Source organism: Vanacampus margaritifer, chromosome 12, assembly GCF_051991255.1.
Source record: "Vanacampus margaritifer isolate UIUO_Vmar chromosome 12, RoL_Vmar_1.0, whole genome shotgun sequence".
In the NCBI taxonomy this organism is placed as follows: domain Eukaryota; kingdom Metazoa; phylum Chordata; class Actinopteri; order Syngnathiformes; family Syngnathidae; genus Vanacampus; species Vanacampus margaritifer.
Window position 1 is genome coordinate 11,123,179 of NC_135443.1, and position 24,325 is coordinate 11,147,503.

The 24,325-nt window shown below is 39.3% G+C and overlaps 2 protein-coding genes and 1 pseudogene across 5 annotated transcripts; 2 read left to right on the forward strand and 1 right to left on the reverse strand.

Moving 5' to 3' along the window:
• Window positions 1-286: 286 nt before the first annotated feature.
• Window positions 287-11,675, reverse strand: LOC144061268 (poly(rC)-binding protein 3). Of its 3 annotated transcripts, none has more exons than XM_077581566.1 (14): window positions 11,104-11,675; window positions 10,264-10,304; window positions 9,115-9,225; window positions 8,969-8,992; window positions 8,845-8,877; window positions 8,637-8,753; window positions 8,425-8,556; window positions 7,872-8,000; window positions 6,097-6,186; window positions 4,757-4,798; window positions 4,281-4,356; window positions 3,317-3,363; window positions 1,771-1,940; window positions 287-644 (listed from the first exon to the last, which is right to left on the reverse strand). In XM_077581566.1, the coding sequence occupies exons 3-14, from the start codon at window positions 9,190-9,192 to the stop codon at window positions 608-610; spliced, it is 975 nt and encodes a 324-aa protein (XP_077437692.1). In that variant the 5' UTR covers window positions 9,193-9,225; window positions 10,264-10,304; window positions 11,104-11,675; the 3' UTR covers window positions 287-607. The 3 variants fall into 3 exon arrangements, with proteins under 3 accessions (XP_077437692.1, XP_077437691.1, XP_077437693.1); XM_077581565.1 differs by having other exon boundaries at window positions 287-1,464; window positions 11,104-11,674; XM_077581567.1 differs by lacking the exons at window positions 287-644; window positions 4,281-4,356 and having other exon boundaries at window positions 1,778-1,940; window positions 11,104-11,673.
• On the forward strand, window positions 9,131-21,295 carry mocos (molybdenum cofactor sulfurase). 2 transcript variants are annotated; one of them, XM_077581564.1, is made up of 15 exons: window positions 9,912-13,847; window positions 13,932-14,021; window positions 14,092-14,158; window positions 14,276-14,920; window positions 15,026-15,102; window positions 15,169-15,368; window positions 15,521-15,637; window positions 15,725-16,084; window positions 16,339-16,501; window positions 16,619-16,706; window positions 17,500-17,624; window positions 19,177-19,273; window positions 19,428-19,557; window positions 19,635-19,739; window positions 19,839-21,295. In XM_077581564.1, exons 1-15 carry the CDS (start codon window positions 13,736-13,738, stop codon window positions 20,001-20,003), a joined length of 2,541 nt encoding a protein of 846 aa, XP_077437690.1. In that variant the 5' UTR covers window positions 9,912-13,735; the 3' UTR covers window positions 20,004-21,295. The 2 variants fall into 2 exon arrangements, 1 of the variants encoding a protein (XP_077437690.1); XR_013296148.1 differs by lacking the exon at window positions 19,839-21,295 and having other exon boundaries at window positions 9,131-13,847; window positions 19,177-19,259.
• On the forward strand, window positions 20,083-23,614 carry LOC144061269 (lysophosphatidylserine lipase ABHD12-like; annotated as a pseudogene).
• Window positions 23,615-24,325: the final 711 nt, after the last annotated feature.

Here is a 24,325-nt window from a genome sequence, read left to right on the forward strand (position 1 = left end):
AACAAGTAATCACAGCTCGCCTGTTTTCTGAGTTTGGTCATGTAACATTTTCAAGATGAGCTGTGTTTGGGCGTTACCAGAGCGCTGAGCAACTGTGATGTCATTTGGCAGATTTGGTTTATATATAATTATTGAACATAATATTGTCTGGGTATTGAACATTTTGAAATTTTCTAAAATGGCTGGCAGTGAATGAGTTTTAAAAGAGTAAACAACACATGAACTTTCCAACTTATGTGACTCATAGTGATTTGCATTATGTACAATTACACCATTCTGACTCCTCTAATAAAACACCTTTTTTATTAATAAAAAGACACATTTATTCCAAATCCATATCATAAACATCAAGCATTACAAAACTGTAATGTTTCAGCATAGACAATCACCAAGAACGCATGGGGGGGTTGGGGGGTTATAACTGTGCCACGTCAGTTTGTGACGTAAATAGTTAATCGGTTGTGATGGAGAACAAAAAACAAGCAGAAACAATAAACAAGTTGTTTGAGCCAGTCCTGCTCTACAGGATTACTGTGCAGAGTGAAATCCACTAGAATCCAGTGTGGCTTTAGAATAATCCCATCAGAACTGCAACAGTGCCACGCTACTACAGAACACCCAAGCCTGTTAGCCCTGACGAGAGCCTATAGTGAAGGAACATGGGGAAATATGACAGAGAAATGAAACGATCCTTGTTAATTATACTAAACACAACAACTTCTACATGTTGTACATAACAAACCATTTAACAGCCTGCTGCCTAAAGAAGTTGAATTCACTATCAAAAAGAAGTCTAGCAAAGTACACAGGAAGTAAACATTGCATATTAAGAAACAAAACTCCTGGAGTAAGTCTTCATATAAAGCTCTGTGACACAAAGCCATTAGTAAAGTTTGCTTTTTCCTGGGTTCAAAGCAAGCCTGAGTTCAAACATTGCATATTATGCAATTGGTACTTTATGAAATAATACGCACCTCTGCCGCCTATGATAAATATGCTCTCCTGATTAATGGAAAGCAAGTGCTACACTGGTAAACCTTGCATACACATTCACCATCATTTTGCAAACTGTTACCCAAATGGACAGACATGTCCAAGAGGACTCAGTATGGAGCAAACTTTTGTCTGTCAGACTTTTTGACGCCAGAGTTTGCTATTTTTGCAGTGTAAGGGGCTAAACCCTGTGTTAGGCTGCTAGCGCCTGCTGGGTGGACAGCCAGAACGGGAAGTGTTTTCATGCCAAGCAGGCTGGAAACAGGGATGGCATAGTGGGGATTTTGGATGGCCTGAAAGGTGGAGGGAGAGTGGACGTTAATGTTGGTGGGGGCAGGGGTGGTGGCCGCCAGAACGGCTAGAGAGGTAGCAGCGTTGGAGGCGGTGGAAGCAGACTGAGCGTAGCTCATGTTGAGGTCAACTGGGGTCGCGGCGGAAGCAGCTTGCATGGTGTATTTAGCCATCTCTAAGCTGCACGCCGTGATGTTGGAGGGGATGTTGAGACGGTGTGAGGTTAAGAGAAGACAATGGGACGTGAAGGGACAGAAAGTGGGTAAGACAACAGAGAAGGGGGAGAGAGAGGAGAAAACAAGAGTCAGAGTAGCAATGTGTTAAAAAGCAGAGACAACCAGGATGTTTTTTTTTAATGTAGTCAAGAGGCTAAATCAGTTAGCTGCAACAAATCCAATCTGCCCTCACACAAACGCTTGGTTGACTGTCATGTCAGAATGCACTGTGCAGCCCTGCTTTAAATGGTGGCTGGGGATCATGTCTTACCTGGCACTGATGAGGTACTGGGCCACGCTAATGCTTGCCGGTGAGCCTGTGATGGTGACTTGGCGCATGGCTGAGCCATCAGTGGCGCTGGCAATTTTGATGTGAGCACCTGAGACCTGGCGAATTTCATTGATCTTGCTGCCTTGTCTTCCAATTATGCAGCCAATAAACTAGAAGAGCGGGAGAGTGAAAGAACGTACATAGCAAATGAGCTCATGTTTCTCCCTTCACAGGAATAATATCACAGGGGAGCAACTAAACCAAAAAAAAAAAAAGCATCACAGTGAATCCTTAAGATGGATGGGTGCCCAGTTGTTAACTCAGATTGTGGGAAGATATTACATACATGCATAATGGATTCTTCCTCGTCCCATAGTTACAGAGAAATTATTTTTGTGTTATTTCTCACTATTTACCAGAGGTGGGCATTCCTCCAATATTATTGAAAGGCCATCAATCTTTCAGGATGGGTGTCCATTTTTTTTTGACAAATGGCGGGAAACCTTGAAAAACAGGCGGACTAAACATTGAAGGAAATGATTTTTCTTATACCAATTTAATCCTCAATAACCGAGTCAATGCCAACTAAACTCTTCCAGAACTGTGATATGTAATAAAATCTCATTTCTAATACTTAAAGGTGAAGTCAACCTTGAATGTGAGGCATTGTAAAGTGCTTTGGGCACCATATGGTGTAGTTAAAGCGCTATATAAAAAGCAGTCCATTTACCATTTAAACATTTCTTGACAATAATATGTGACCTCACTAGTCTAAACATGACATTCTGATTAATATTACATTTGTGGAATATTAGTTATACAGCAAAATGCAGCTGTTTTTATCCATCTCAGGGGGCGGCCATTTTGCCACTTGCTTTTGACTGAAGATAACATCACAGTTGCTCGGGGCTCAGGCAGCGACCAATCACAGCTCACATGTTTTCTGAAGCTGAGCAGCGACCAATCACAGCTCACATGTTTTCTGAAGCTGAGCAGCGACCAATCACAGCTCACATGTTTTCTGAAGCTGAGCTGTGATTGGTTGCTACCTGAGACCTGAGCAGCGTTGAGGTCATTTTCACTTGACAGTAAGTGGCAAAATGGCTGCCTCCTGATATTGATAAAGACTGCTGGATTTTGCTGCTTAACTCACATTATGTCACTTAATTAAGTTTGTTTATTTGGAAAAAACATTATTTCACCACTCATCCGTTCATCACAATAATACGATGATGGAGAGACGGACTGGTGAAATTTACTTGATGACGAAAGTGCGGTTAAAATAACGACGGCTTGATTATTACAGTTTGTTTTCGGCTTGAAATAATGACGGATTAATGCTTAAACAAACACATGAACCTCATAAGGCCGTTGAGAGCGTAGTTGAATGAAAGAAGCAGACGATACAGTTCTTGCGTCAAAATTCCTGGTGTCCAAACATTCTTTATCAAAGCTAGCCACCGAGACAGTGCTAATAAAGTACGCAGCATGCTGGTTTTTGGTGTGGATTTTAGTACTGCCACGACACAAACAATGAGACACTCACATCATTAGGTATTGCCAGCTCCTGTGAACTTGTGGGCGCATCCAATCCTGCAAAGTAGGACACAGAACGCTAACAAACTGCATGGCACTAATGGCTTCCACTATTATGATATAACAAGTTGACCTACTTTTAGTAGTTATTACTTTTGATAACATGGGAGTAACAAAAAGAAGCTTTCTAGGCACATTACGTATATTTTTTAACACACATTCTATCCACATATTTCACACGGCTACACTTCTAATGCTTTAATGTCATATACAGCATGACTTCTTTTACATCGGCCCTCCATGTGGTGCAGGTTCAGTTAGTTGTGGCGGACTGCATGAAAATGTGGGTTGATGATGTCAGGGATAGTCTGAGTGAAAATACTGTTAGATTTTGAGGGGAGATGTTGTCGGGTGGGAGGGTTGGGGGTTTAAAAGATTGGGATTTGTTTCAGATGGTGAAATTGGACAAATGGATTTGTACTTTCAGATGATTGGAACTAGTAATAAATGGTTAAATATTCACAAATGTGAAAATATTTGTCATTTTCACATTTTCCGCTTCGATATTTTATTGAGACTTTATGGACCAAAGTATTTATATATGCCTTCACTGGGATTATTAATTTATCAAGGGTTGTGCGGGACGAGTCTATATGACCTCTGACCTCAAAGGCTCCTTTTATAGAAATGGAAAATGATTTCCGCATCAACTGTATTTCCCCTCCCATTGGTTTCCCCATACTTTTGTCTATACGCTTTCCCCACACTAACCCGCTTTCACATTTTGTTTTGATCTCCACTCGTGCTTCATAAGATGTGGCCACTAACAATTGACCTGAGAGAGTGAATGACCTCTAATAGAATGGAGGCATCCCTATACTCTCTAATGTGACAGGGCTGTTTGATGTTGTGATTGGAAGAGGAGTGACAACAGAGGGATCGATGGTCTTCCCCGGGGAGCCGTGGGTACGTACCAGGGAAGGTAGGGTTGCTCTGCCCAAGGGAAGGGAGGGAAATATGCTGCATAGCCAACTGGTGAAGCTTGGTCAACTGCAGGGTAGGAAGGAAGTTAGAGCTAACCAATCAAACTGGATTATTTCAGAGGAGCTGACAGCTACAATACAGAGACAATCTGAAGTTCACAAACATCACAGATGGTGTCAGTGAGAAGATTCATTTCTTTCAGAAAGCATGCTGGATTCTCATGGAAGTAGTCTGAAAATACAGTCACATCTCTGGCTACACAACTACAACTTGATCATAAAGGGACTACCTTTACATTTTGATTTCAATCAGAGCATGCTGCTAATTTGTGTTAGTGTTAGTAATGTTGACAAATCAGTTTCATTGATGCTGAGACGGGTTAAGAAAGGGGATCGTTGGGATTGGTGGGAGTGGGCAGAGTTGGACAGAAAGGGGAGGAGTCAGCCATTTAAAGGAGCGCACTTACATCTTGATGAGCAAAAGCATATTGCCCTGGAAGTGCAAATGCCTGGATAGTATAAGAGAAGAGATGTAAATACATGTCACCTGACATACAAAGTCACATATGAGCAACAAAAGTAAACTCAGGCATTAGTGCTTTATTGAAAAGCCATGCCCTCATTTTTACATAGTCAATCGCTGTAATGGGTTTGATGGAATGTCATTGATATGTCATCTGATGTTTACCCCATTTTGACCATGCCAGAAATGCAATAACAGATGTCTGATAAATCAGGGCAGCCTGTGCCAAATCCAGGACAGCGGCAAGCTGGTTAATGGAAAACATCAGCTTGAGTCACGGTATCGTTTATGTTTCACGCTGCAGGGAATTAATAATGTAGATGGGTATCATTTATCTCCGTCACAGATTAGCTACATTGTTAAATGTGTTTTAATCACACTATTTCCTCATCTTAGTACTAGGGGTGTCAAAATGAGTGTGTTAATTTTTAGTTAATTTAAAGTTCCTTTAGCACCATTTCCTCCACATCCTTTTTTTAATGTGCGATTAATGGCCGCCCCTTACTCGGGGAATACCAGTCGCAACGCAGCAGACACATCCACGTCTAAAATTAGCAGTAATAAATTTAATAATAATGTATATATTTGTGAGACTGGGGTCAAGTTGTATTTTACAGTTTAAAAAATGTACAGAATTTTACAAGTTACTTCATGTTAATGATTAGATAGCTCTTAAGAAAAGAAAAATGCAATGATCCGTCACCAGCGTCTTACCAATGCAATTATGCCATCTAGTGGCAGCAAAATGACTTCAACACAAATCAATATTACACTCGTTTTTTACCGTACAGTACATCTTTTTAGTTTTAACTCAGTTTTATGAATTATTATGAAATTACTGTATCAATGACTAAAAGATGCAGCCATATTTCTATTAGTTTAACATATTTTCCTCTTTTATGTTAACAAGAGTATGAAACTTAGAAAAAATATTTTTGGGTAAATGTTACTGTACATTTCGAACAGATATAAAATTTGTGATTAATTGTGAGTTAACTATTGAAGTCATACGATTAATACCATTTAAAAATCGCCTGACACCCCTAATACTTACATTTGTTTAATATGAAGGTGTTACTGCCCTTCTAGTGTCATAATAACCACTTAAACCCATAGACACCTTAGACCCCACATTTTGTCTTCATTCATTTATCGACATATTGTATGTCCAATCACCCATGGCAATTTCAGCAGTAAAGGTGAATGAAAACCAGCCCTAAAAAGCAGCATTTTCAATTTTCTGTATTCGCAAAAAGGCAAAGCTGACATATACATGGAACTTACTTGTGCAGAGTGCTGCTGTGCTAATACTGCATGGGCTCCAACAGGTATGGCCTTTGGACGGTAGGGAATCGTTGCTCCTTTTGGAGGAGACTAAAGACAAAGTCATGAAAACTCAGAATATAAGACTCTTACTAAGACTGATGCATTTTACATCACTTATATCCCTCAATGAATCTTTTAATAGCCGTCTAATGGCTTGAGAAGGTTACATGGACCTTGCATGCCACAGATGAAATAAACTCTTAATTTATAAGACTTTTAATTTTTCTAGCATGAGGGTGCATGGCGCCCTTGCCAAGGGGGATGGTAAGAAAGATAAATTAATGATCCCAACTCCTTCACTCAGAAAATACAAACTGTGCTCTGACATATAGTGAAACATCTATTGTGATAATAATAATTCATGATATTATGTAATAATGACCCAGCTAATTGGTAGCAGCGTCACTAATGCAAAGGTGAGTTGATTTAAAGCTTATTAAGTAGCTAATTAATTTTGTGCTCTGACTGAAATTATCACTTCAGAAATAATGGCTTAGTGGTTGAAAGGGTCTCTTGCATTGGCAATATATATGCAAATATATCAGTGGTTCTTAACCTGGGTTCCATCAAACCCCAGGGGTTCGGTGAATCAGTGGCAGAGGTCAAGACACACACCTAACTCAAATAATTCATGATAATACGCCCCGCTTTGCCATCATGACTACAGGTGATCACACTACATTGCTTGGCCTATCTGTGCTGTACGGTGTGTTCAGTAGTCGACTGTTGTGATGCTACGTTGTGTGATTTCTTTATTTATTGTAATCCCTTCATACTATATCGATCTAAAAATAAATTGGTCGGATGAATATGTGCAATATGAGTTCACATGTATAACGGAACGTATGGTGTTCCACAGGGTTCATTACTGGGGCCACTGCTGTTTTCATTCTATCTGATGCCCCGCTGTTCCATTTTGCTATCTCGCAAAACTAAAGAAACACTAGCATGGAGATGGAAATACAAAAATACAACACTTTCTGAATTCAAGGTAAAGAGAGCCACATTCGATGTGAAGGCTACTCTCACTGTTAAATTTGTTCACCAGTAAACCCTATTTCTACACTCTAAAGAGAGAATTGTTCAACTAATTCAAGTTGAATTGTTGACCAACTTTAAAGAATTGCTTCAAAAAACAGACGATTGAATTAATTTAATACAAAGTGAATATATTAAGTTTAATTAATTATGAGTACATTCAACTTAATATATTCACTTTGGATCACTTTTGGATTAATTTAATTCAAGTGAATATATTAAATTTAGCTAAGTCATACTTAATATATTCACTTTGGATTACCGATAACTTAATTCAATCGTGTGTTATCAATTGTAGCCATTTTTTTGTAGTTGGTCAACAATTCAATTTGTAATCTTAAATTGATTCATCAATTCTCTATTTAGAGGGTATGTCTTGAATTGGAAAAAAAAACACACTTCTTATTTTTCAATAAAGAATAGTTGGTGAATGTACATAGGAAACTTGTGGGTTTAAGTACCTCCAACAAGGTTAGGAACCACTGATATATAGTATAATGAAAAACATCATTACTAGTAAAAGTGTAGACATGTATTGTCTGGTGATTCTGTAGGTCATTGTCTAATTATATGCGCAGTGCAGCTCAACTCTAACCTCAGTGCAATGCTTTTTCCGCAACACTGAACAGACAAACAAATGTAGCACTGATGTGTGTCTAAACAACGATCATGAAGAGCTGTTTGACAGGACATACCTCCAGCATGATGGAGCAGATGTGTCGCACACACTGAGTGATGGCCTGCGGAGTGCCAGAGATTGTGACAGCCCTTTCGGTCGAATCCGGCAGCATGTCTCCTGCCACCTGAACCTGGGCCCCTGTGGTCTTGACATCGCCAGACAACAGAGCAAAATGGCTATTTATTGCCGGAAAGATCACACTATCCCACAAAATTTATATGCAGTCTCAAGCACCTGCAGCTTTACCCCAGTAAGATTCGGACATGCAAGGCGCAGCTGCAAGGCAAATAGAAGCGTGTGCACCAATATTTAAAGAGGTGCACATAAATAATCTCCAGTCAGAATGGGTTTTCAGCCTCTGCACAAGTTTAGTCATTCAGTTTCTCATATACAGCTAGCGACGCAATTCCACAAAATGCACGGAAAGGAAAGTCATGGAGGCTTGACTGAAGTGTATGATATTTGAGTACACTTAATGCCAGAACATCAGGTAGAAGGTGGTCTCTTCTCATTCGTATGCAGACAAACAACTTCTTGAGAAAAAATTGCAGAAACAAAAGGCCTCCTACCTCTCGGATCTCTTTGATCTTAGATCCTCCTTTTCCAATCAGTGAGCCACACTGGCTCCCTGGGAAAACCAAGCGAAGTGTCACAGGCGGATTGCTTGCCACGTTGCTGTTTGTCATTGCCGCCGTTATATCCTGCGGAGAAGTCAACAATGCACTGTCGATATTAGCACTAACTTTGAATTGTAAATATAAAAGATGTCAGCAATACTGACCTCTTCAAACTTTTGTGCAATCATGGAGAAAGCTCTGAAGATTCCCTCAGTGGGTCCTGTGATGGTTACTATCCTCTCGGGAGACGATCCCTCTGATATGTTGATGCGAGCGCCACTCTGAGAAAAAAAAGAAAACGTCCAATCTAATTCCAATGCTGCTCCACGCAGACCTGTGAGAACATGCCATGTGAGACTGTTTACTTATTACCTCCTCTCTCATTTTCTTCACCGTTTCCCCTTTCTGGAAGCAAATGAAGTAGATTCATTGATTCCATCCATTTTTAACATGGCAGTGACACAATGAATGATGTTTGATTTTAAAATGAACTTACCTTTCCAATTATACTGCCAACTTCCTGTAATGAAAAGAAGTCCTTAAATAACAGCAATAACAAGCTCGAAACGAAATGGGTATTATGAAAACATGGACTCCAATACTACAGTGAATTAAATCCTAAATTCCATGTTGGTCAATTACCTTTCCATGCATCAACAGCCTCAGTGTCAGTGTAACGTTCAGGGTCCCATCTAAGGCCATTTCTTCCTTCTCAGACATGCCCTGTGTTCTCACACCTTGTATATAAATACTCTGTGTAAAAGAATTCAAAGAGTTTAGGCAAGAGATGTAGATCGATAGATGATGCAGACTTTGAGGTCATGACTTTCCCTCCTAAACGCCGTTTGGAAATTTATTATTTCCGGTTTGCCATTGTGAATTCTTGGGAAAATGTCTTCAGACTAAAAGGGTTTAAAAATGAATAATAATAATAATAATGTAATGGCTGTATCATCAGCCTATCAATCTCCAGCAGAAATAAAACTGATTTATATCTAAGATGTTCAGAACCTCATCAAGGGACTAAGTCTGGACCAGTGAGGTTTTTCCTCCTGATCATGTAGTGAGTGCGGGGAAGATAAGCCTATCACGAGGTGCAATCTTCACATGGGACCAAGTCTTTGGTTCAGGCTTAACGCAAGATGTGTGACTCCCTTGGATATGATAAGACACAAAGGACGCCACTGTGGAGAGCCGACGATCAAGTGATATGTGTGTGATGGTCTCCAATGTACTGACACACAATTTCAGCTCGGAAGACGCTGTGAATCAAATCTTTGTTGTCTATGCAGAACAAATGAAGAATGTTTGGAGGCATTCAATGTCGGAAGAGAGGCTTCTTGCTATTAACACACAGAGAGACACAAGACTTTTTTACCAGATAAGATTACCGTACATTATTTTGCTACTAATATAGATCGTTTTATTTCTTTATTTATAGAAAGAGAAACCCTGAAGTATTCTTGGAGTGTGCTGACCTCCCCTGCGGCTAATGCTATAGTATCTGACCCATAGATGACAACAGCACTTTTTGTGTAAAACTTATTTGCCTCGGGATCAGAACGATCAACATCAACGAAGAGAAGTTTAGTGAGACTTTTTTGCGTAAAGTCTCATTTAAACCCTGCTAGCGCAAGCAAATGTACAATAGATTGATTCCCTGAGGCGTCATGGAGGTAAAAAGAGGAAGAAAGCGTGGCTCGTCTGGTCCTAGGCAGGATTTTGTGTACACAATTACATTTGTAATACATGACCAGTGACCCGCCCACAGATCTCTTTTCGGATACTTACATAAACCACTGAATGACAAATTCCTCACTGCCATTCCAAACCTAAAAGGAAACAAAAAAAGAGAGATGATTTTACTTTATTCTTGGCGGATTTGTCAGAATAAAATCTGATGATTAGATAAAGAGTTGTTTTCTCACTTTACTCTGAAATTGTCCTGTCATATTCCTATGTTGATTCTGAACAAATGACCAAATCCAATTAATACCGTTGAGGTTGTTTTGTTGTCAACAATGATCTTTTTTCCCCCACCCCTGTGTATTATTATAAAATTACAGTAGCAACATCAAATTAACAGAAACATCTCTTCCTAATCCTATAGGCCAGGATTTGTTTAGTTAACGCTAAGACCCTTTTGACCCATTTCTGTCACTTCTAGTATGTCAGCGCCTACTCAAGACTTCCGAACAAAACATTGGCGCACAATGGCGGCCACAGTGTATACAACATCATAAACACAATTAAAACAGCCTATTAATCATCCAGGAAAACGGATTGCTCTATGGTTTTGAAAATGGTAATAAAGAGATAATTTTATTTTGCATAGCACGAAAGAATGCATTTTGGAGGAATGTATACTTCAAGTGTAATATCTTGCATCAGTTTATAAGGTTAGTTACCAAAGTGAAGACAAACAGCCAACTTAAACCATTTCCACTCACTAATGGAAGTCAGGAGATGTACATAGGTACAAAGATGCGCATTCTTTCATGGCCAACATTACCGTTGTCTGTAACACTGCCGGATGTCCAAAGTAGATGGTGAACACCCCACCCCTTGTAATTGTATCCCGATGAAGGCCTAATGCAATGCAAAAAAATTAGAAAAATGCTATATACTGACCTTATGTGTAAACCATTCACTCCTTTCCTTTATGCCGGGCAGCTCCTAATGGAATAACCTCTTAGTTTGTTGTCCGTGTTCAATGTTTACTTCCTTTGTTGTCAGTTATCCACAGAGTGGACAGATGGCTCTCTGTGCCCTTAGACTGGCTGGAGCGGAGGCTGGCTTTGCTATTAGTCCTTCAGCTTAGCCCAAGATAAGCCCCTACACAGGGCAAGTGAACCCACATCTCTTGCCTAATTCTCTCCGTCCCTACCACCAAAGAGGCGTTCCTCCACACGAAGATCCACGGGCTGAAGAGGCCTAAGGGCAGTTCAAAGAGTCTCTTTTGCTGGCCGCTGTCCAGACACAGATAGCTCAGTTTGCAGCTAGGGCCGCCGCAAGAAAAAAGGACAAAAAATGAAGCTTTTTATTAAATATAAAAACATTACCACAAAAAAAAAAAAAAAACGAAAAAATATAGTTAATTGATTTTGCTTGTGAATAAATTTTCAAGGCTAATAAAAAAGAAAAATATATGAAATTGCTTCGTTGTACTTGGAGCCAGACTAATTGAGGGCTGGAAAGGACAATGTGGCGTTGGAGGTATTTAGTGATGTTAAGCACAATGTCCTCGTGGGGTGCTTCCCCCCCTCTCTCTGCCTTGCCCTCCCCCACACCAAGCCCCTCTACCCTGGAAATGAGGCCATATGAGATACAATACAGCCCTTCTGCACAGAAAAATGTATTCAGCTGAGCTTCAAAATTGTGAGGGAAGTGAATCAGTGAAGCATAAGTGGCATATTTAATTACTATTCACTGTGTTGCACGGAAACAATGATGGCCGCTGTGAGCCTCATGGCTGTCTTTTAGACATCTGAGCACTGCTCAGCAGTTCAATACAACTCCCCAGTAGTTCTTCTGTGACTAAAACTGTTTAATTTAGTCATGAGAAGAAAAAGGGCATATGTGGGTACTTTTTTTTTGTTAAGTGAGAAAGTAAAACGAAAAGGTCATGAGTTAAAGAAAGAAGGTCAATAAAAGTTCATTCTAATTCTACAAGGAATTGTATCGCTATCGTTTGAGATGATAAAACATTTCAATTCCAAATCACTTGTGTCTAATCCCCCCTCCTGTGCTGATGGGTCTGTTGAGGCTGGGATTATATGTAATGAGATTACTGTGGAGGGATTACTTAAAATTTATTACTGTAACTAGTTCCACTTAGATTTAAAGACCTACAATATACACCCTAAACAAATGCTGACTCACTCAACACAGGTCAGATAAAGTAACAGTTTAAGACACTCTGTTTTAGGATTAAAACCAGCAATAGAGTACTGTTTAGGGATGTTCGATACCACTTTTCTTTTAGACTGATACCAGTACACAGTAAATTTTGTAGAATAAATTTTACTCTAAACTGAGTCTATTTGGTCTCCACTCTAAATACAGTCAAATTTACACTTGAAGAGAGTTAAAAAATAAAAATAAAAAATAAAAATAAAATAAAAAAAAGTAAAAAAGTAAAGGGTTGAGGAACAAATCCACAACTTCAGGTTGGGAGACTGCCAATCTACTCCCTGAGCCATGCAGCTCCTGCTGTGTGTTAGTATATCGCTCGTGTCAGCTGGAATCTTCATAACTCACCAAAAACAATGTGTTTGGTCTCCTCTTGGATATGGACAAACAGCAGGAGTGGCATAGCTCAGATGGTAGAGTGGCAGTTTCCCAAACTGAAGGTCGTGAGTTCGTGCCTCAACCCTTGAGTGACTTTTTCCCCCCAATTCTTTATCTTACTTTCCTCCCTGTGTAAATATTACTCTAAAACTGAGTCTATTTGGTGCCACTCTAAATTGAGTCAAATTTACTGTATATTCAACTCTTGAGTAGTCACCAATACCTATACAGACTACCGATACCACTAGTACTTTTTTTACATTAAAAAAGACATATCATTTTTGAAGACCTATATATCCCAATATATCCTTTTTCCCCTTAAAATTTCATGAAATTAATTGCAGTTTTCTATTCTTCTAATTTCTAGAAGAAAACAAATTTTTAACTGTTATGTATTATCATTATATTTCCATATGTCTAATTTATATACTGCTTATCTTCACAGAATACATAAGTGTTCAATAATTTCATAGTTTTTAAATGTTATTTACAGTTAGAGGTGCAGCAGTTGACCATCTAATCAATAGTAAATCAATTGGCAAATTAATCAATAAATATTCTCATAATAGAATTGAAATACTTTGTCAATGTGGGGTGCAGTCAAAAAGATTCTACTGATTAATACATACTACAGGTATATACGTCGAGTGTAATATCGTCAAAAGATGTTTGGATGCCCCTTGAAATTGGTTAATCAACTAGGAGAGAGGGCATTGGATGCCCGTCTGAGATGGGTGGGTCACCACCCAGTTGGCTCCCCCCCCCTCAGCACATCATCACTGTTTGTAACTTTAATAACAATAGCAATTGCTGTTAAAGTCTTGGTCTCGTGTTTTTCATGGGATTGTGAAACTAAGCACATGGTCAGCGGACTTTGAGCGTGGAAATCAATCAATAACAGTCTTCATTCTAGCAGCTGTGAGGGTTAAGCTGTTGTCAAGCACGGACACTTCCCCGTATCGCAAGACGCGCGATGGACTTCCACAAACTTAACTCTTTAGAAACGTTTAAGGAGGTGTGGAGTTATTATGGTTACGGAGAAAGCCTGGAGGACGTGCTTGAAGGGGAGTTCACACGGATTAAAGGTAATAATTGTATCCTCTTGTGAATTGCTGTGAGTTGTTTCAAGTTAACTATCAGTACAGTGGAGTTCTTGTTATCCTACAAAGGCACTGTATATCTGGATCATGCGGCAACTACTTTGTACCCGGAATCACTGGTCAGGAGCTACTGCCTGGATATTTCAAGGAACATTTATGGTATGTAAAGCAACATTTGTTTTTATTTGTGAAACACTAAAATTGATAAACGGCATCATCTTCATAATAGGAAACCCTCACAGCCACAACCCCAGCAGCAGGTTGACACATGAGACCGTGGAGAGGGTCAGATACAGGTGAGCTCCAATCGTGCCCTAAGACACATTCCAAATGGGCCCATGTGCCCTCTTTGGAACTACCTTGCATGAAATGAGTTTGAAAAAAAAAGAAGAAGATAGATCACTTTCTTTCAGGATATTGCAGCATTTCAACACCACCCCTGAGGAGTACTCAGTGATTTTCACTTCTGGCTGTACAGCCGCTATCAAATTAGCGGCAGAGGTCTTCCCCTGGAGGTCGCAGACAGAAAGCGAGGCGGGCAGTCACTTCTGCTACCTCACTGACAACCATACATCTGTTGTTGGCGTAAGAGGACTAACATCTAGCCGGGGAGTAGTAACCCTGCCCGTCTCCCCCCAGGAAGTGGAAAATAGGGCAAAAGATAAGACTCAGGGTGAAGATGCGGTTTGTCAGACGCCACATCTCTTCTGCTACCCGGCACAAAGCAACTTCTCAGGGGCAAAGTATCCCCTTAGCCATGTAGAAGGCATCCAGGCAAGACGTCTTTATCCAGCGTGTGACCATGGAGGCCAGTGGTTTGTGCTGCTGGATGCAGCCTCGCTTGTCAGCTGTTCTCCTCTAAACCTACAAGACTGCCCTGCTGATTTTATTCCCATCTCCTTCTACAAGATATTTGGCTTCCCTACAGGTCTAGGGGCTCTTCTTGTCCGCAACAACGCAGCAGGCATACTAAAAAAGAATTATTTTGGAGGAGGCACAGCAGCGGCTTACATTTCTGGAGAAGATTATTATGTGCAGGCTGCAAACCTTTCTGACAGGTAAAGCCGTGAAAAACATTGCCGAGCATAGACAGTCTCTGAAAACACCCTAACTTTGCACATTCATACCCTGTAATGTCGTGTTTGTTTGTTTTCTTGGATAAGATTTGAAGATGGCACTGTCTCGTTTTTGGACATCATCGCCCTCAACCACAGTTTTGAAGCGTTATACAAGATCACAGGTAAATAACGGTGACACATCAAACGCAGGGGGAACAACAGTCCTCTGTTCTTTTTCTTTCTTTCAGGGGGAATGCAAAACATACAACAGCACACCTTTGGCTTAGCACGTTACACTTACATGCTTCTGTCAAGTATTTGCCATGGCAACGGGCGACCAGTGGCCCAGATCTACACACAAGGCCAATTTGACAATCCAAGCACCCAAGGCGCAATACTAAACTTCAACCTTATCGACTCGCATGGAGGAATAATTGGATATTCTCAGGTGCATATTTTGAATTGCTCATGCCATATGAAGTAAAAAAAAAAATAAATATATATATATATATATATATATATATATATATACATATACATATATCATGTGTGGTGGATGCATTGGCAGCATTTATGAGTGCCATAATATTTTTCCTACAGGTAGACAGAATGGCATGTTTGTACGACATTCATGTGCGCACTGGTTGCTTTTGCAACACTGGAGCCTGTCAGAGCTTTCTTGGGCTCACAAATCAACAGATGAAGAGAAACGTTGACGTAAAAAAATTTGTGAAATGCATGAATACGCTACAGTATTTCAAAATATGTGCTTGTTGAATGAAACTTTGTCTTTTTCTTTTTCAGGCCGGCCACGTCTGCGGAGACACCATCGACTTGGTGGATGGGCAGCCGACCGGATCTGTTCGCGTGTCATTTGGCTACATGTCATCGTTTGACGACTGTCAAAAATTCCTGAGTTTTGTTGCCGAGTGCTTTGTGAAGAAACCAGTGACAGTAGACCATGCCAGACTAGAGAGGCTTAAATCAGCTAGCATATCAAATGAAGAGACAACAGTCAAAATCAATGATGTAAAACACAAAGTTGAAGAAAAGAAGAAAGTTTCGCATAAGGGATTCGAACCTGTGCACTCACACAGGCGTGAGGGGCCTTATACGTTGACCAACATCTACATATATCCCATCAAATCATGTGGTGCATTTGAGGTGAGCATCCATTTCGTCTTATTATTTAACTTTTTTAAAATGTATTTATTAATTGTTATTATTATTATTATTATTATAATTAATAATATTTTATTATTATTATTATTAATGATAATAATAATAATAATTTATTATTATTATTATTAATAATAATAATAATAATAATAATTATTATTATTATTATTTTTTTTTTTTCACTATCTGCATTTCAACCTTCTCTATATTTACACAGTGCATTTTGTCATTTATTCTAGACCCAGGACTGGCCAGTAGGACCTCAGGGTTTACTATATGACAGAAGCTGGATGGTGGTAAATGGAAATGGCGTGTGCTTGAGTCAGAAAAGAGAGCCACGCTTATGCCTCATTCGCCCACAAGTTCATCTGTCCTCAAACGAATTGCTCCTGCAGGCATCAAGTCAGTCAGTCAGTCGTCAGCTTTCTGAGAGTGACACACTGCTCAAGCAAACCAAAAAAGCTGTCAATCAGCCTGTAATTTTTCTTTCTTAAAGGATTTTTCCTACTGTCCTTGCAGGGATGAATACCATTTCTGTTCCACTGGAAATCAGGACTGAAACGCACGCAAGCTTTCCAGTATGTCAGAGTAAAGTTTGTGGTGACAGGTGAGCTGTGGACAGGAAACAATTCGTATTTGTTTGATATTTATACTTGCCCCTAGTAGTATTATATTTTCTTTTTACAGCACTCGAGACTGCACCTTTTTGACGACAAATGACATTTTAAAGCCTCATAACTTCTACGAAACTCACATTTCTCAATTTTTATGGGAAATGAAACAATGACTAAGAGGTGTTGTTGATACATTTTGATGACCCAAAGTTTTTAAAAAGGGGAAGTCAAGTCAAAAAAATTCTCGACAATAATAACTAGCTATATGCGCCCCATCAAACAAGGCATTTTGGTTAATATTGTGTATATGGAATATGAAATAAGCAGCAAAAAACACCCTTTTTAATCCATTCCAATGGGTGGCCATTTTGCCACTTGTGGTGGAATGAAAATGGCATCACAGTTGCTCAGGGTTCAAGTAATGAACAATCACCTATTTTCTGGGGTTGGTCATGTGACAATTGCAAGCTGAGCTCTTAGGCACTGTGATGTCATTTTCAGTTGACAGCAAGTGTCAAAATGGCCGGCCTGAGATGGATAGAAACGAGTGATTTTGATGCTTAATTCATATTCCACAAACTCAATTTTAATATGAATGCTATATTTGGTGGGGATGTATAGACCATTTTATTGATAAGAACGTTGACTTGACTTCCCCTTTCAAGGGCTACGTAAATGTTGATTATTGGATTAGATGTTGTACAAAGTGTACTATCTTCTCTTTCCGCTATCAAACTGTGTATCCCCGGGGGGTTTCCTCAACACAAATCTTCCTGCTTTCCCCAGGGTGGAGACTATCGACTGTGGTGATGAGGCTGCATCGTGGCTTTCAGACTTGCTTGGACAGCCATGCCGCCTGATAAGACAAAGTCCTGATTTTACTCGACACATGAACAGGAAGTCTGATACAGGTACATTTTACTATGCTCCATATTCCAACACTTCAATCTTACTTCTAGGATGGATCAAAGGGCCACACTATAAACTTCATTCATCCAGTTTTGATACTCATTAGGGTATCATACCCCAGCCGACGTAGGCTTTTTGACCTTTTCAGTCGTGTTACATGGTACACCCTGGATGGGTCGCCAGTCAATCACAGGGCACACAAATACAAATGACAAAACAAATATTTTCGTTTTTGGACAGTTTAGAGTCTATATTAATCTAACATACATCTTTTTGGAATATGGAAAACCTGAGGACCTGGAGAAGTCCCATACAAAGCGGGAGATGCGATTCAAACATGCTAACCATTAGTCTATCTCAGGGGTGTGCTATGACCTTTAGAGGGGCAGGTACTCAAAGAAAAAAAAAAAGGTGTCTGGTTGGGGTATCCATTGTAAAATTCTTAATTTAAATAATGACTAACAATAAACCACACATAATGAAACTGTTGTCTGCAATTCCAATTCCAATGCTAATCACCATAAAAACATTTTAATATTTGTGTATAAAGAATCATTTATGAACAACAATTATGTTGCTGAATTTTAGTTTTGAAAGGTATAAAACTACTTTCACAAACTATTGTTTTTAAATATAAAATAGATAAATAAATAAATGGACAAAGGGGCACCTTTTGTGATGCCAAAAGGGCATGTGCCCCGGCACCCATAGTTGTTTTTTTTTTGACCCAACTGTTTTTAGAGTGTAGATGGCAAACTGAAACCTCATTAATAAACATCAGTGGCAGAACTACATGTAAGGCAAGAGTCAGGCCGGGCTGACGTGCCCAAGTCAAAATGCCAGGGCCGATTTTTTTGTGCCAGTCCAGCCCCGGCCCATGCTATGACTTCCATACCTTACCTTACCGTCTTTAATTAGGTGTTAAAGAGATTTAGTGCTCTAGTGATTAAAGGGGACGTTTTTTTTTGTTTGTTTTTACAATAAAGTTTTCTATGTAGCCCCACTAGTTTCAATACGGCCTTCTGTTTAATATTGTGTTAGTGGAATATGAGTTAAGAAGCAAAATCCAGCCGTTTTGATCCACCTCAGTGCAGCTTCAGAAAACAGGTGAGCTCTGATTGGTTGTTGCCTGAGCCCTGAACAACATTGACGTCATCTTCAGTCGACAGCAAGTGGCGGAATGGCCGCCCACTGAGATGGATAAAATCGATTGGATTTTGCGTCATAACTCATATTCCAAAAATGGAATATTAATCAGAATGTCATGTTTAGACTAGTAAGGTCACATATAACATATTATTGTCAAGAAATATTTTAGGTTGACTTCCACTTTAAACTATATGTTTAATGACAGTATAGTTGAACGATATCACTCCCTATTTAATTGAGCGCGCACAGGCTCAATATTGAGTAACAGCAAATATTCTGAATGTGCAATATGTGTACAGTAATTCTTCCACCTTCAATAGAACTTCAATTTTCACACTCAATGGGGATTTCCAGCAGAGATGAGTGCCTGAAATAGATGGGTAATATAAAGTATTTTCCTTCCAGCCGTCACTTCCTCGTCACTCTCCCTGGTGAATGAAGCTCAGTATCTGATGATCAACCGTACAAGTGTGGAGCTCATTCAAAAAGTAATGAGCAGCAGGTTTGAACACATGCGGTCTTATTCAAAATACTCAATGTGCACTTTGTGCAGTAAAAAGACATCAGGATGTGACAACGCCTCTACATTTACATAACATTGGATCATTTGGAGAGCGCAATAAAATAACATGCCATTTCCACGATTCCCTTCAAAGGCAAGACTATCCCGAGCTCGACACACAAAACATCATCAGTCGGTTCCGATCCAATTTCGTCATCTCGGGGGTTGAACCATTTGAAGAAGATAATTGGTCACACTTGATTATTGGCAACATTCGATTCATGGTGAGATGACGTCTTCGTATGTGTTGGAAGTAGATTCTTGAAAAGCTAATTATGCCTCTTGTGTGATAAATCAAAAGGTCAGAGGTCAATGTGCACGGTGCCAAATGGTTGGAGTTGACCAGAACACTGGGACCAAAACAAAAGAGCCTCTGATGTCTCTCTCTACATACCGCGATGGAAAGGTGAGTCAAGGCCAAGCAATTTCATCGCATTCGGTCCTACAAGTCAATACTTAATATTTGGTTCTACATCACACTGTTTGTTATTTCTGGCATTTCCAGGTGACATTTGGCGTGTACTTGACCCATCAGTTGCCAGAAGGTTCACCGACATCTGGTGTCCTCAGTGCTGGCTCCCACATACTGCCAGAGCCCCGTGCTTCTGAAACTGTTCCTCCATCTTCACCGGCATCTCTTTCTTCAGCAAACACTAAGGTCTCACCTTAAAGATTAAGGAGACTTCTGTCGTGATTGCAAATAGGCTACTCGTTGAGCATGCACAGGGATCTTATTTTATATACTGTTGTTTACTGGAAAAAGAAAAAGAAAAAACTAGTGGTGAGCAAAGCTGTATTTCCTGAAAAACAGTGTAAACTCAGATTGCTCAAATGACCATATATTACATATTCCATGTTAAAGATCACAATTAACTAATTGACTCTAAAAGTGCTGCATTTGACCAAATACTTAAGACCAGGATTTGCAGAATATAGGCTGGGGACCCAAAGTGTGCTTTTTATTGGGTCAGCAGTGACTGCTGAAGTAAAACACTGTGAGCTATTTTATTGGTCATTTTAGCAGGTACACCATTGTTTTGCACTTTATGTATTGTACTGTCGGCTGTATCAGGCCCTGAGGGGTAATTTCAACATTGGCGATTTCCCAGTGGGCTGGGCTGCTATATGCACTGCTCGTAGCTGCCATTCCAGTCCACACATTAATTTCCTCTGGCCTACGGAACCGTTTTTTGAAATCAGCAAATAAAAAGTGTTCACAATATTTAGTAAATCTATCGCCTGTTCATATAAATGTAGGCTGCTGATATGCAAAGGTAGGCCATTTATTTTGTATAGCGCACTGACCGGATTATCTTTATTACTAGGGTTGTTATGAAGTCACAGGACCAGTAACAATACCAACTTTTACACCCTGTCCATCTGTACAAAATACAAATTCATAGTGAAAGTGAAAGAATGTGAATAGTTTTCAAATAAGAGCCTGAACAGGAAGTGCTGTATTAACTGCCCTTATGTTGCAGACTCAACATCAATTGATACATTTTGTCAAGTGCCTTATTCCATTATGTACACTCGCTTATTGGTATCTGTTTGTCCATTTTAACTATTTATGTTCTCATACTAATTCAAGTAAACACTGGTCGTGATCTTGTAAGCGCATTCAATTTGGATTTTTGATCAAATTTGAAAGGAATAGTAAACTATTTTAGATTGCTACACTAATAAGGTTAAAGTTAACATTTTGTATCTTCATTAAAACTTTGTGAAGTAAGCTGATCTGAACCATAAAACCCCAGGGCTGAAAATAAGTCACAGTTGTTGAAAAGGCTGCTAGACTGTGAATTCAATTAACCACCATCAAAACAACCACTTCCTGTTTGCTGTAAATTGCCTTATGAAACCATATTGTTTGTGTTTGTGTACAAATGCTCCATGACTAGCATTTAAAAATGTATTGTGTGAGTGTGTGAAGGCATAGTTTAAATAAATATATTTATTACAGCTTTTTGATTCGCTTTTATTGAATTGTCAAGGTGCACCACGCGATAATTAGCTACGGTTCAAAATGCCCATATGCAATTATGTACTGTAATAGCAACAAGAAAGGTTTAGCTGTCAAACATTGGCACCAGACCAGAAGATGCATTGTTTTATTGAAAAACATTCTAGCCAGTTTTAATCAATGTACAAGTTATATCGTTTATGCGATTCCTTCGACAACAATAAACGTTTCTGCTTGGTGCTGTGTGGTCAAAAAGGCTTCAATTTATGACTGGTGCCAACTTAAAAATTAAACTGTAACTCCTCCCAGACCGCTCTAAAACTGAACTTTGGACCGACAAATTCAACAACAATAGATGCAATTGCTGTTCAAAATGAGACAAATAACTAAAAAGGATGCTTCTACCTCCGCTCATGCAACAGCCGAAGTTCTGAGAAAGCACAAGACTGCAGAGTAAGTTAGTAATATTATGTTAGTTCAATGTGCGTGGAGTCAGTCGTCACTGTAACGAGGATTTATACAAGCGTTAATTGTGCAATGAATGGCCATTGTCGCTAGGAATATTCAGTGCAAGCACTGAACGATGGAACACGAAATATGACACTTTCTGTTTACCATGACGGCAGTTCTGCACTAGCTAGTCAGCTAGCCAACAGGCTAGCTGCGTTCATACAGAAGTTGGTGCCACTAACTCTGGACAAATTATTCTACTTTTGGGAGGTTGGTAGAGTAATGACCTCCTATATGTTTCCCTTGAGGGGTGTGAAGAAATCAGTCTTTCCACTCAAAGGGCTCTTCTGTCATATTACAGTCTTAATGGAGGGGGAGGAATGTATTGTCCATTAACTGGAAAAAGTCTGAAGAGCACCCTCTTTTGTGCTGTTGCCTCCAGCAAGGTCAAACCGATTGCAGTAAGAGTCCTGGCATCCTCATCACATCATCCAACTCATCTTATTATGACAACCAGAATAGATGTTTCAAACACATTGTAAATCTGCAGTATTCATATACCTATTATCCATTTTTTTTTGTTGTATAGCCACACCCACATGTATGCTTCTGAAGGCTGACACCTGTAATTGACCTAACACTATTGTGGAATGCCAGGAGAGAACCCTCATAAGCACAGGGACAATGTGGAAATACGTGCCATAATTAAAGTCATAGCAACATATATTCAACATGTATTTACAGAAGCACCGCCTGGAGAAATCTGGTTACTCAAGTATTTTCTCTGCTGTCCTTGCCTAGGTCCCGATGGATGAAAAGTCGTTTATTTGCACTGTTTGTCATCCTTGCTTTGGTTCCTTTCACACTGATCATGGCATGCGGATTATTCCAGCACCTTGTTTACAAGCACAGAAGTAAGTGAATTCCCAATACAGATATAAATCCTTGATTTGCTTCACAAAAATATGCTTGTCTTCTATTTGTAGTCAGTGTTCCGTTCTTTGTTGATCTTAGCCAACCTGCTGATTTCTCCCTAAATCACACCATCAACATGTACTAAACATCAGAGGAAGGAATCTCTCTTGGTGTATGGTGAGTCCAGTGTCTAATATTAAATAAAAAGAAAATTTTAACGATCCATTTATTATCTTTGTATTGTTTTGACTTGTTCTAGGCACACAGTCCCTGAAAGTAAATGGAGAGAGGCTCAAGACAAAGATTTGGTACCGAAACACATTAAGTGAGGGAAATCCAGTTTATATATATCTACATGGGAACACAGGAACAAGGTATGTTAGACAATGCATTTAGAAGTATGGGAAAATACTTATCCCCAAATGATTAGCAAATTTGTTTCTATACAAACCGTTTGAACAGGGCAGCTACTCATCGAGTGGGAGTTACAAAAGTGAGTAATCACCCAAACAAACATCACTCTTTAACAATGATATTTAAGTCAGTAAAGCTATATATATATTTCTATTATTATTATTTTATTTTTTTTACAGGTAATTGACTGCACTTCGTTACCATGTGTTGGTGCCAGACTACAGAGGTTGGTGAAAATGAAAGATTTACTTTTGTTATAGCCATGTTTTCATTCCGATTCTGATTGCAACCATTATTCTCACATTGATCTGCTTGATCACTAGAGAGAAATGAAAGCAGAGGCCTTAATAAATAGCAGGATTTTCAGTCAGCCTGCCATACGGTGAAACTTTTGCTTTGTGTGACGGCCATCTAGTGGTGGCAAGGAGAAACTGCACCTAACTGTCTTCAGTGAACCTCCGACAGGTTTTGGAGACTCAAGTGGTGAGCCAACTAAAGCTGGACTCACAACAGATGCCCTCCATGTGTATAACTGGTAAAACTCAACTATTTACTATTTATGTACTGAGTTTAAAGCCATGTCTTATATAAAAATACAGTGAACCCCGCTCCATGGCGGGGGATACGTTCCAGACTACCCTTGTAATTAAGTCAAATTTGCAATATAGAAAAACCCTATTTAAATACTCTATGGGCTTTTTTTTTTAATAACATTAACGAAAACATGTTTAAGGTCTTTAACAAACACAAAAAGACATTCAATATATATATATATTTGGCTACACATATGTTCAGGGGTAATGGCTTAACAGTACTTTATTTTTCTCCACAGGAAGTTTGTGTTTAGGGAAGACGCCTCCAGCAGACGTTTAATGTGTATGATAGTGATATACTGTTTAAGTAGACAAATGATTTGCTTGATCTCAAATTCAGCATGTAATTTATTATGTTGATTGGCTTATGCACGTGATTAATGCAAATATTACTCTAAGAAATGTAATTAAGGTAAGCCAGCTACAAAAGGTCCCGTTATCATGCGATGATTCCTGAAAAACTGTTTGATATTGATATTTTTTTAATCATGGACATTTGCATGAAAATTGATTCATCATTAAGAATTCGATAGATTATGTAAAAATGATTGTAAATCAATTGTGCCTTGAAACAATTTAGGCAATGGCTGCAATCAACACAGGCAATAGTGATGCAGTATTAGCTTGCTGTTTAAAGAGTGAAATAACATCAGCTTT

Coding starts and splice junctions, on each gene's coding strand:
- LOC144061268 (XM_077581565.1), bottom strand. CDS start 9,192: ATGTCTGAGAAGGAAGAAATGGCCTTAGATGGGACCCTGAACGTTACA. Junction 4,799..6,096: donor CACAGCAGCACTCTGCACAA/GTAAGTTCCATG, acceptor TATACTATCCAG/GCATTTGCACTTCCAGGGCA. Junction 1,941..3,316: donor AGCTGGCAATACCTAATGAT/GTGAGTGTCTCA, acceptor CCGCTCTTCTAG/TTTATTGGCTGCATAATTGG.
- mocos (XM_077581564.1), top strand. CDS start 13,736: ATGGACTTCCACAAACTTAACTCTTTAGAAACGTTTAAGGAGGTGTGG. Junction 15,103..15,168: donor AGCGTTATACAAGATCACAG/GTAAATAACGGT, acceptor TCTTTCTTTCAG/GGGGAATGCAAAACATACAA. Junction 16,085..16,338: donor AATCATGTGGTGCATTTGAG/GTGAGCATCCAT, acceptor CATTTATTCTAG/ACCCAGGACTGGCCAGTAGG.